We start from the raw sequence: 12,350 nt of genomic DNA, 5'->3' as shown, positions 1-12,350 counted from the left end.
GGGGGAGAGATAGAGAGGATAAGTGAGGGGAGCATTGGGGAGAAAAAGAGGAGGAAGAATTTAGCTGAGCTTGGGACCATGATAACTATACACACAGAGTTGCAGCCAAGACAGTTACTGTGAGCTACTCAATACAAGTTGCATCTGCCTGCTACATGACGAAAACATAGTGTAGTGTAGTCTGTATGTGGCGACAGACAGGCAGTCAGACACCACCGAGTGATACAATGAATGAGAACAGTGTGTGTGAGCATTGACACAGCCCTCCACAGAATGAGAACAGTGTGTGTGAGCATTGACACAGCCCTCCACAGAATGACAACAGTGTGTGTGAGCATTGACACAGCCCTCCACAGAATGACAACAGTGTGTGTGAGCATTGACACAGCCCTCCACAGAATGAGAACAGTGTGTGTGAGCATTGACACAACCCTCCACAGAATGACAACAGTGTGTGTGAGCATTGACACAGCCCTCCACAGAATGACAACAGTGTGTGTGAGCATTGACACAGCCCTCCACAGAATGACAACAGTGTGTGTGAGCATTGACACAGCCCTCCACAGAATGACAACAGTGTGTGTGAGCATTGACACAACCCTCCACAGCCAGACCTTTATTGGCTTCCGTGCTCTCCGCAAGCAGAGGTCAATGGCCTAAACTTATCTCCTCTCATTAAACTGTAGTGACCACTGTCATCCTAAAGACATGAAAATATATCCACAAAATAACCATTTAGACAAAGAAAGCAGCCACATAAAGTTGAATTTAGAACGGCAAAAGAGAGAAAAGAAGCAGGAAAACAATGTTAAAAACAGCCCCTGGTTCAGCTAACGCTAACGCTAACGCTAACCGGCACGGACTATTATGAACTGTACTGTAGGCAGGATTCATACGGTATTCAATGCAATACGAAGACCTGACAACACCATCACGTTCAACTCCAAGACTGTATACCAAATTCTATTTGGCAGAAAGAGGCAAGAGGGTTTAAGAGAGAGCACCCTGCCTGGTCCTGCCAAAGCAACGGTAAGGCAAGCACTGGGTGCTCTGAGGAGCCTCTGTATCAGGGCCTGTTTCAATAGCATCAAAATGCATCCTTTCTCCCTTTAGGTAATTACTGACCCATAAGTGATTGGATAAGTAAAAGCATGGTTCCTTAGCAAACTATTGCCAATCCAACCACTTCAGATTAGTGATTAGCAAATCAGGGAAACTAGAATAGAAGGATGTACAGGTATTGGAACAAGGCCTGAATTTGTTAAATAATCAAAAAGGCCCTCAGTAAACTCCATGGATCAGTGACAGTCTGAAGAACATTGACAGTTGTTTTTTTCAGGAACTGACATGGACTCAGGGGAGGTTTCCCAGACATAGATTAAGCCTAGTCCTGGATTCAAAATCATTCTCAAAAGAAAAACTCAATTGAAAGTACTTCATGGTCCAGGACTAGGCTTAATCTGAGTCTGGAAAACCGACACAAAAAGGTTCCTATTCCACACTCTCACCTGATGTGGCCGTGCCTCTCTGTCCACAAAGTGGTCCAGGTTGGTGCCCTCCAGAGCCTTGTATTGCTCCAGGTTCTGATCCATCTCCACACTCTCCGGGTTTGCCTGGAAATAGGTGTGGGCCGCCGCCGCTGCCTTGTCCAACTGTTTCAACTATACAGGGAGGATGGGAGAGGAGAGAAAGAGAGCAAGAGAGAGAAAGAGAGTGAGAGACATTAGCACAGAACACCAACTACATCAGTGTGGCCAAGGTAAGTACTAGAGGTCGACCGATTATGATTTTTCAACGCCGATACTGATACCGATTTATTGGAGGACCAAAAAAAGCCGATACCAATTAATCGGACGATTTACTTTTTTTGTTTTTGTAATAATGACAAATACAACAATACTGAATGAACACTTTTATTTTAACTTAATATAATACATCAATAAAATCAATTTAGCCTCAAATAAATAATGAAACACGTTCAATTTGGTTTAAATAATGCAAAAATAAAGTGTTGGAGAAGAAAGTAAAAGTGCAATATGTGCCATGTAAAAAAGCTAACGTTTAAGTTCCTTGCTCAGAACATGAGAACATATGACAGCTGGTGGTTCCTTTTAACATGAGTCTTCAATATTCCCAGGTAGGAAGTTTTAGGTTGTAGTTGTTATAGGAATTATAGGACTATTTCTCTCTATACCATTTGTATTTCATATACCTTTGACTATTGGATGTTCTTATAGGCACTTTAGTATTGCCAATGTAACAGTATAGCTTCCGTCCCTCTCCTCGCCCCTACCTGGGCTCGAACCAGGAACACATCGACAACAGCCACCCTCGAAGCAGCGTTACCCATGCAGAGCAAGGGGAACAACCACTCCAAGTCTCAGAGCGAGTGACGTTTGAAACGCTATTAGTGCGCACCCCGCTAACTAGCTAGCCATTTCACATCGGTTACACCAGCCTAATCTCGGGAGTTGATAGGCTTGAAGTCATAAACAGCTCAATGCTTGAAGCATTGCGAAGAGCTGCTGGCAAAACGCACGAAAGTGCTGTTTGAATGCTTACGAGCCTGCTGGTGCCTACCACCGCTCTGTCAGACTGCTCTATCAAATCATAGACTTAATTATAACATAATAACACACAGAAATACGAGCCTTAGGTCATTAATATGGTCAAATCCGGAAACTATCATCTTGAAAACAAGACGTTTATTATTTCAGTGAAATACGGAACCGTTCCGTATTTTATCTAACGTGTGGTCTAAATCTAACTAAGTCTAAATATTCCTGTTACATTGCACAACCTTCAATGTTATGTCATAAATACGTAAAATTCTGGCAAATTAGGCGGCCCAAACTGTTGCATATACACTGACTCTTGCGTGCAATGAACGCAAGAGAAGTGACACAATTTCACCTGGATAATATTGCCTGCTAACCTGGATTTCTTTTAACTAAATATGCAGGTTTAAAAATATATACTTCTGTGTATTGATTTTAAGAAATGCATTGATGTTTATGGTTAGGTACACATTGGAGCAACGACAGTCCTTTTTCGCGAATACGCACCGCTTCTGTCACGCCCTGACCTTAGTTCCTTTTTTATGTCTCGATTTTGGTTTGGTCAGGGCGTGAGTTGGGGTGGGCATTCTATGTTTTGTGTTCTATGTTTTCTATTTCTATGCGTTTGGCCGGGTGTGGTTCTCAATCAGAGGCAGCTGTCTATCTTTGTCTCTGATTGAGAACCATACTTAGGTACCCTTTTCCCACCTGTGTTTTGTGGGTAGTTGTTTTCTGTTTTGTGTTGCTGCCCCTTACAGGACTGTTTCGTTTTCGTTCCTTCTCTTTGTTATTTTGTTTAGTGTTCTGTTTTAATAAAAATAACATGAACACTTACCACGCTGCTCATTGGTCCGACTACTCTTCATCCGACGACAAAAATCGTTACCGCATCGATTATATGCAACGCAGGACACGCTAGATAAACTAGTAATATCATCAACCATGTGTAGTTAACTAGTGATTATGATTGATTGATTGTTTTTTATAAGATAAGTTTAATGCTAGCTAGCAACTTACCTTGGCTTCTTACTGCATTCGCGTAACAGGCAGGCTCCTCGTGGAGTGCAATGTAATCAGGTGCTTAGAGCGTTGGACTAGTTAACTGTAAGGTTGCAAGATTGAAACCCCGAGCTGACAAGGTCATTCTGCCCCTGAACAAGGCAGTTAACCCACCGTTCTTAGGCCGTCATTGAAAATAAGAATGTGTCCTTAACTGACTTGCCTAGTTAAATAAAGGATAAATAAAGGTGTAAAAAAATATATTTAAAAAAATCGGTCAAATCGGTGTTCAAAAATACCGATTTCCGATTGTTATGAAAACTTGAAATCGGCCCAAATTAATCGGCCATTCCGATTAATCAGTCAACCTCTAGTAAGTACAGGACAGTGGAGTATATTAATGACAGTGTTCACCTCAGGAAGTGGAGACACACCCTTACCCGCCTTCTCATCACCGCCCCCTTCACATGAAACACAGAGGATGGCACTGATCTCACACAAAGACGATACACGTCTAATTCACAGAGACAAGCTTTCCCAGTCTCCTACACCGAGACGAGCTTTCCCAGCCTCCTACACCGAGACGAGCTTTCCCAGTCTCCTACACCGAGACGAGCTATCCCAGTCTCCTACACCGAGACGAGCTTTCCCAGTCTCCTACACCGAGACGAGCTTTCCCAGTCTCCTACACCGAGACGAGCTTTCCCAGCCTCCTACACCGAGACGAGCTTTCCCAGTCTCCTACACCGAGACGAGACGAGCTATCCCAGTCTCCTACACCGAGACGAGCTATCCCAGTCTCCTACACCGAGACAAGCTTTCCCAGTCTCCTACACCGAGACAAGCTTTCCCAGCCTCCTACACCGAGACGAGCTTTCCCAGCCTCCTACACCGAGACGAGCTTTCCCAGCCTCCTACACCGAGACGAGCTTTCCCAGTCTCCTGCACCGAGACGAGCTTTCCCAGCCTCCTACACCGAGACAAGCTTTCCCAGCCTCCTACACCGAGACGAGACAAGCTTTCCCAGTCTCCTACACCGAGACGAGCTATCCCAGCCTCCTGCACCGAGACGAGCTTTCCCAGTCTCCTGCACCGAGACGAGCTTTCCCAGTCTCCTACACCGAGACGATCTTTCCCAGTCTCCTGCACCGAGACGAGCTTTCCCAGTCTCCTGCACCGAGACGAGCTTTCCCAGCCTCCTACACCGAGACGAGCTTTCCCAGTCTCCTGCACCGAGACGAGCTTTCCCAGCCTCCTACACCGAGACGAGACAAGCTTTCCCAGTCTCCTGCACCGAGACGAGCTTTCCCAGCCTCCTACACCGAGACGAGACAAGCTTTCCCAGCCTCCTACACCGAGATGAGACAAGCTTTCCCAGCCTCCTACACCGAGATGAGAAAAGCTTTCCCAGCCTCCTACACCGAGACGAGCTTTCCCAGTCTCCTACACCGAGACGAGAAAAGCTTTCCCAGCCTCCTGCACCGAGACGAGCTTTCCCAGTCTCCTGCACCGAGACGAGCTTTCCCAGTCTCCTGCACCGAGACGAGACAAGCTTTCCCAGTCTCCTACACCGAGACGAGACAAGCTTTCCCAGCCTCCTACACCGAGATGAGACAAGCTTTCCCAGCCTCCTACACCGAGATGAGAAAAGCTTTCCCAGTCTCCTACACTGAGACGAGACAAGCTTTCCCAGCCTCCTACACCGAGACGAGAAAAGCTTTCCCAGCCTCCTACACCGAGACGAGAAAAGCTTTCCCAGCCTCCTACACCGAGACGAGAAAAGCTTTCCCAGCCTCCTACACCGAGATGAGACAAGCTTTCCCAGCCTCCTACACCGAGATGAGACAAGCTTTCCCAGCCTCCTACACCGAGATGAGACAAGCTTTCCCAGCCTCCTACACCGAGATGAGACAAGCTTTCCCAGCCTCCTACACCGAGATGAGACAAGCTTTCCCAGTCTCCTACACCGAGATGAGACAAGCTTTCCCAGCCTCCTACACCGAGACGAGACAAGCTTTCCCAGCCTCCTACACCGAGACAAGACAAGCTTTCCCAGCCTCCTACACCGAGATGAGACAAGCTTTCCCAGTCTCCTACACTGAGATGAGACAAGCTTTCCCAGCCTCCTACACTGAGATGAGACGAGCTTTCCCAGTCTCCTACACCGAGACGAGAAAAGCTTTCCCAGCCTCCTGCACCGAGACGAGCTTTCCCAGTCTCCTGCACCGAGACGAGCTTTCCCAGTCTCCTACACCGAGACGAGACAAGCTTTCCCAGTCTCCTACACCGAGACGAGACAAGCTTTCCCAGCCTCCTACACCGAGATGAGAAAAGCTTTCCCAGCCTCCTACACTGAGACGAGACAAGCTTTCCCAGCCTCCTACACCGAGACGAGAAAAGCTTTCCCAGCCTCCTACACCGAGACGAGAAAAGCTTTCCCAGCCTCCTACACCGAGATGAGACAAGCTTTCCCAGCCTCCTACACCGAGATGAGACAAGCTTTCCCAGCCTCCTACACCGAGATGAGACAAGCTTTCCCAGCCTCCTACACCGAGATGAGACAAGCTTTCCCAGCCTCCTACACCGAGATGAGACAAGCTTTCCCAGCCTCCTACACTGAGACGAGACAAGCTTTCCCAGCCTCCTACACCGAGATGAGACAAGCTTTCCCAGCCTCCTACACCGAGATGAGACAAGCTTTCCCAGCCTCCTACACCGAGATGAGACAAGCTTTCCCAGCCTCCTACACCGAGATGAGACAAGCTTTCCCAGCCTCCTACACCGAGATGAGACAAGCTTTCCCAGCCTCCTACACCGAGATGAGACAAGCTTTCCCCGCCTCCTACACCGAGACAAGACAAGCTTTCCCAGCCTCCTACACCGAGACAAGACAAGCTTTCCCAGCCTCCTACACCGAGATGAGACAAGCTTTCCCAGTCTCCTACACTGAGATGAGACAAGCTTTCCCAGCCTCCTACACTGAGATGAGACAAGCTTTCCCAGCCTCCTACACCGAGATGAGACAAGCTTTCCCAGCCTCCTACACCGAGACAAGAAAAGCTTTCCCAACCTCCTACACCGAGATGAGACAAGCTTTCCCAGCCTCCTACACTGAGACGAGAAAAGCTTTCCCAACCTCCTACACCGAGATGAGACAAGCTTTCCCAGCCTCCTACACCGAGACGAGAAAAGCTTTCCCAACCTCCTACACCGAGATGAGACAAGCTTTCCCAGCCTCCTACACTGAGACGAGACAAGCCCTAAGGGTATTGATCACTTCTACAGAAGTGGCCACTCCAATTGCCTGTAATCATCCTGACGCAATGGCCTCAAAGTCTTTGATTATATTGATGCTGACATAGCTGAAAGCTCTCCTGAACTAACCACCTATCAGAGGCCTCCTGAACTAACCACCTATCAAAGGCCTCCTGAACTAACCACCTATCAAAGGCCTCCTGAACTAACCACCTATCAAAGGCCTCCTGAACTAACCACCTATCAAAGGCCTCCTGAACTAACCACCTATCAAAGGCCTCCTGAACTAACCACCTATCAAAGGCCTCCTGAACTAACCACCTGTCAGAGGCCTCCTGAACTAACCACCTGTCAGAGGCCTCCTGAACTAACCACCTATTAGAGGCCTCCTGAACTAACCACCTGTCAGAGGCCTCCTGAACTAACCACCTGTCAGAGGCCTCCTGAACTAACCACCTGTCAGAGGCCTCCTGAACTAACCACCTGTCAGAGGCCTCCTGAACTAACCACCTATCAGAGGCCTCCTGAACTAACCACCTATCAGAGGCCTCCTGAACTAACCACCTATCAGAGGCCTCCTGAACTAGCCACCTATCAGAAGCGTCCTGAACTAACCACCTATCAGAGGCCTCCTGAACTAACCACCTGTCAGAGGCCTCCTGAACTAACCACCTGTCAGAGGCCTCCTGAACTAACCACCTGTCAGAGGCCTCCTGAACTAACCACCTATCAGAGGCCTCCTGAACTAACCACCTGTCAGAGGCCTCCTGAACTAACCACCTATCAGAGGCCTCCTGAACTAGCCACCTATCAGAGGCCTCCTGAACTAACCACCTGTCAGAGGCCTCCTGAACTAACCACCTGTCAGAGGCCTGATAGGGTGTTTAAGTAATAGTGATATGGATACTGTACAGGCCTTGGGGCAGACGATCTAAATGAGCAGTCACACGTTAAACGAAGTACAGCTTATAAAGGCTTTATAGAGCATACAAAAGGCTTCATAATAATGACATATAGAGTATGATATATGCTTAGAGATCATTTGTGAAGCACTCATGTAGTGCTTATGAAGCCTTTATGTATACTATATAAAGCCTTTATAAAGTTGTAATTCGTTGGAAGTGGGAACAAATGAGCTCAGTAAAAGCCAGCAGCTGTTACGTCTTAGACTTGGCAGCCTGCCGACACAATCTCCGCTCCGAAGTGCTCTGAACTCACACATAGGGTCCATGTTAACTAGCCGTAGAACAGCCCAATGGTGCTTTCAGTGACCTGTGTGACATTTGTTGACTACCAGCAGGTCTGTTTCGACACTGATATTTCACCATACATGTCGTGTTATTCTAAAAGTTCTCGAAGGCAGTAGCTCTTAAATTGTTTTGGCCAAAAACCTAATGATTTTATAACGTTCTTGATAACATGCTATTTCCATTTGTTCTCCAGACAAATGGAATTAGCCAATGTTTCTTTCCTTTGAAATAGCCAAGACACACCAGTGAGTACCATAGCACCATTCGGGAAACTGCGCAAAGGCTCCATAGCTGGTGAATATAACCAGACGAACAGCATAATTCACTAACAGCAGCAGACAGATATGATTCATCCTGTGGTGTGAAACTTGAGGACTTAATTCTCCTGTCTTCACCAGCACCGCTGCAGTTATGAAGCACAGGTGGGCTTTGTGAGAACTTCCAGATGTGTACCTTGGGACTACAGTTAAGAATGGTCTGAGACCAGGGACCAAAGACCCAGCTCCAAGCTATTAACTCCACAACCAGCTCCAGGCTCTCTCCCGACCAGGAAGGCCGGCTCCAGGCTCTCTCCCGACCAGGAAGGCCGGCTCCAGGCTCTCTCCCGACCATGAAGGCTGGCTCCAGGCTCTCTCCCGACCAGGAAGGCTGGCTCCAGGCTCTCTCCCGACCAGGAAGGCCGGCTCCAGGCTCTCTCCCGACCAGAAAGGCTGGCTCCAGGCTCTCCCCCGACCAGGAAGGCCGGCTCCAGGCTCTCTCCCGACCAGAAAGGCCGGCTCCAGGCTCTCTCCCGACCAGAAAGGCTGGCTCCAGGCTCTCTCCCGACCAGGAAGGCTGGCCGCTGAGCCCTTTTCTTGGGGCTGTGCCGATCAACAATCATCCTCTTTTTCCCCCCCTCTCCTTTTCCAAGCAGCCTCTTATCTCTGCCGGAGAGGAGCAGGGGAAAGAAAAACTGGGTGGACATGCTTGGTTACCTCTGAAAGGCCAAACAGCAAACTGCCGCCGACTGCATTCCTGCACAGTCCACCACAGGCTGAGGGCCCGTCGGAAGGACAGCCAGGGGGACGGGGGAGGCATTTTTGTGTCCCATCCAAATGCTGACCCCTCCACTTTTCCGGTAATCACAGCTAATTCCACCATAGTTTTCTGCGTCCGAGTAAGAGCCAAGGATAGGGCTGTGGCGTGCAGGAGAGGAGATGGGGGAGATTCAGCCACCTGGGGAGAGTCTAAACTCACCTACCACTCTGCTCCTCTCCTCTCCCCAACCTCCCCCCACCCCCCCCCAGAGAGGGTCAGCAGGAGGAATGGGGATAAAGTCCAGCACGCCACTGTAGTACAAACACAGCTGCGTCTTAGCACTGCCAGACCTATTGTCCCGAGACATGAGAGACTAGAGAGAGAAAGCGGAGGAGACTGTCATCCAGCTTTGATCATGGGGGTCCACCATACCATCACAAATCTCTGTTCACAATTCTGTATCAACATCAAAACCCTTAGAGAAGGTCAAAGAGCCAAAAGTAAAGTTTTCACAACATTTGCTTAAATCTACATTGTGTGAAGTAGTTTCCTCTAGGAAAAACAGATGTTTAAAAAAAATGGCACAATTAAATAAAAACGGTGAAGTAAGCGTGAAGGTTCCCTATGAAAAACTGTAACATGAGGACCTCAGGGGTATCCCATTGGCAACAGATAGGACTGGAGGAGCCGTGCTGAGTGACTCATTCTCTAGTGATGTTAGATTTACAGCGAAACTCCACAGTGCTGACCTCACACATCCAGTGAGGTCGCTGGTTTATGGAGAGAGGAAAGATCTGGGAGGCTGAAGGGGCTTGGAGGAGACAGTCAGGAGTACAGTATCAAACCGTCACATATTAAAGCATGATTCAACCACTCAGATTATTTCATTAGAAACATGTGCACATAAATCAAACCCCCTGAAATGAGTCAAAATATCCCCCCAGTATGACAGTGCAGATCAAATGTTTAAAGATGGATTACAGCACTATAGATTAACAGTATCAAATGGTGTATTTGGTAGCACAGGTAGTGCTGGTATATCAAAAATCTTTCCAATATCAAGAAAGGGGACTCGTTTCGAAAAGTGAAGTTGAATCAGCCTCTTTTTCTAGTGAGGACTCCAACAGTCACAATCCCTCTTACATGCATTGGTGGGCTTTCCCCGGGGCTGTGTTGAGTTGCCGTGGTGACAGACTATTAGTAAATAGGGGAGGTTTGACCCCCTAACCAGGATGCGAGGTTGGGATGAGTGGGATGGATGAGAAAACTTACTGTTCCCACAGAATCACTATCATTCTGATACAGACGGTCTTCTAGTAGCAAGTTTTCCAAAATAGATCAACTGCTTTCAGTTGACCTCCCCAATCCTTGTTATCAACGGTTCCTTATAAGGCTTTCCCCACAACAACATGTTCGATTTTTCCTTTCATTTCAAAAGAGAAAAAAAAATGTATACACACGAATATGTATATCACCTGTTTAACGTCAAAGCTCACAACCCTACCATTAACCACCACCACTCCTTGTACAAAAGAGCACCTGTATTGGGGGAAATAACTAGTGCCCTCACTCTGCCCTCCCAGCTAAACACTAACCTGTGTTAGGGACCACACACACACACACACACACACACACACACACACACACACACACACACACCACAACGAATGTTGATCGGCCGTTCGTTTGGCGCTGCGTTTTAGGGACCACCTGCTGGTGGACGTCTGACTGCTGACATTTTCGCATTGCACTTGGTTTGCAAATTACAGCCCGCTCTCTGTTCCGAGATGCTAATACTCTAGAAACCCTGCTACTCACTCTGAGTAACAACCTCTTGATGTGGGATAGGTGAGAAGCTCAAGTCAAAACAGCCATGTGCATGTCTCTCTCCCCAGGAGCCACTCACTTCAAAAATATGTAAATAGTGCTGTAGCCAGGCCAAAGACACTGTCACGGCAAGCACGTACTGTATCCCTCCCTCACAAATGATCAGGAGACAAGCATGGGCGTCAAGAGTCAGTAGCAGTCACCAACCAGGCAACCAGCAACTACTGCCTTCCCACAAACTGTGAAGAACAGGGGAAATCTGGCAGCCAATGGCCTGCACACAAAGGAATATCCTCTTTACATAAGCTGCTTTCTGGAAACACAAAGCACATACCTGCACGTTGATGGACATAGCTGTCATGGAGATGAACTGCATTGAGAAAAAGTGAAATTCACAGATATGTCAGAGATAGCTTGAATGTGTTGAAACCTGCTCCATTGTGTGTGTGTGTACCGTGCCAAAACTCCACGGTACCACACTGTGTACGCTACAGTATATCTGAAGTCAGGACACCGAAATGGAAACAGGCAGAGATGTCTATACTCCCTAGCCTCATCCAGGCCTATTACTGAGTGAGCCTTCTCTTGGTACCTGTAGAACAACAACACCCTAACTACTCTAATAGCATTGAGTGCATGTAGCGTTTGAGGTGTCAAATGTATTTCCAGTGGCTATTACATGTAAAACATTCTTCACCGCTACTATTCAAACACCCGCTAATCCTTCACTGACAGAAGTTTTACCTTGGCTAAAAAGGTTCACCGATTAGAGAAGTACAGTACAGGGAGCTCCTTAGCCCTGGTCATCTGCATTATACACATTCCAGTAGCAGATATGTCTGTGTGACAACAAAAGTACTCCAACATCTGCCAATAATGGTTTACGACTTCTGAGGTAATAGAAGAGTAGCACTGCTGACTAGCACTGGTCACTGCTGACTAGCACTGCTGACTAGCACTGGTCACTACTGACTAGCACTGCTGACTAGCACTGCTGACTAGCACTGGTCACTGCTGACTAGCACTGCTGACTAGCACTGGTCACTGCTGACTAGCACTGCTGACTAGCACTGCTGACTAGCACTGCTGACTAGCACTGGTCACTGCTGACTAGCACTGCTGACTAGCACTGCTGACTAGCACTGGTCACTGCTGACTAGCACTGCTGACTAGCACTGCTGACTAGCACTGGTCACTGCTGACTAGCACTGCTGACTAGCACTGGTCACTGCTGACTAGCACTGCTGACTAGCACTGGTCACTGCTGACTAGCACTGCTGACTAGCGTAGAATTTAAACATCTGTCAGAGAAGGTATCTAAAAGGAAACTTACTTTGTTAATATTATATCCATTATCTCTAGGGTTGCAAAACTACTGGCAGTTTATTAAAGTTACCAGAATTTTTGGTAATATTGGTAATTAACAGGTCATCTATGGCAAACT

At 47.7% G+C, this 12,350-nt stretch overlaps 1 protein-coding gene across 1 annotated transcript in view; it reads right to left on the bottom strand.

Moving 5' to 3' along the window:
• LOC120053647 (prolyl 3-hydroxylase 2-like) overlaps positions 1-12,350 on the bottom strand; it is a 116,076-nt gene that overhangs the window by 42,549 nt on the left and 61,177 nt on the right. The window contains exon 2 of the mRNA XM_039000807.1: positions 1,509-1,661. Within this exon, the coding sequence (XP_038856735.1) occupies positions 1,509-1,661 (153 nt within the window). The remainder of the gene's footprint in view (positions 1-1,508; positions 1,662-12,350) is intronic.

This window comes from Salvelinus namaycush, chromosome 9, assembly GCF_016432855.1.
Source record: "Salvelinus namaycush isolate Seneca chromosome 9, SaNama_1.0, whole genome shotgun sequence".
Taxonomy (NCBI): domain Eukaryota; kingdom Metazoa; phylum Chordata; class Actinopteri; order Salmoniformes; family Salmonidae; genus Salvelinus; species Salvelinus namaycush.
The sequence above is the reverse complement of the archived record's forward strand: the minus strand, read 5'-3'. Positions and strand labels throughout refer to the sequence as shown.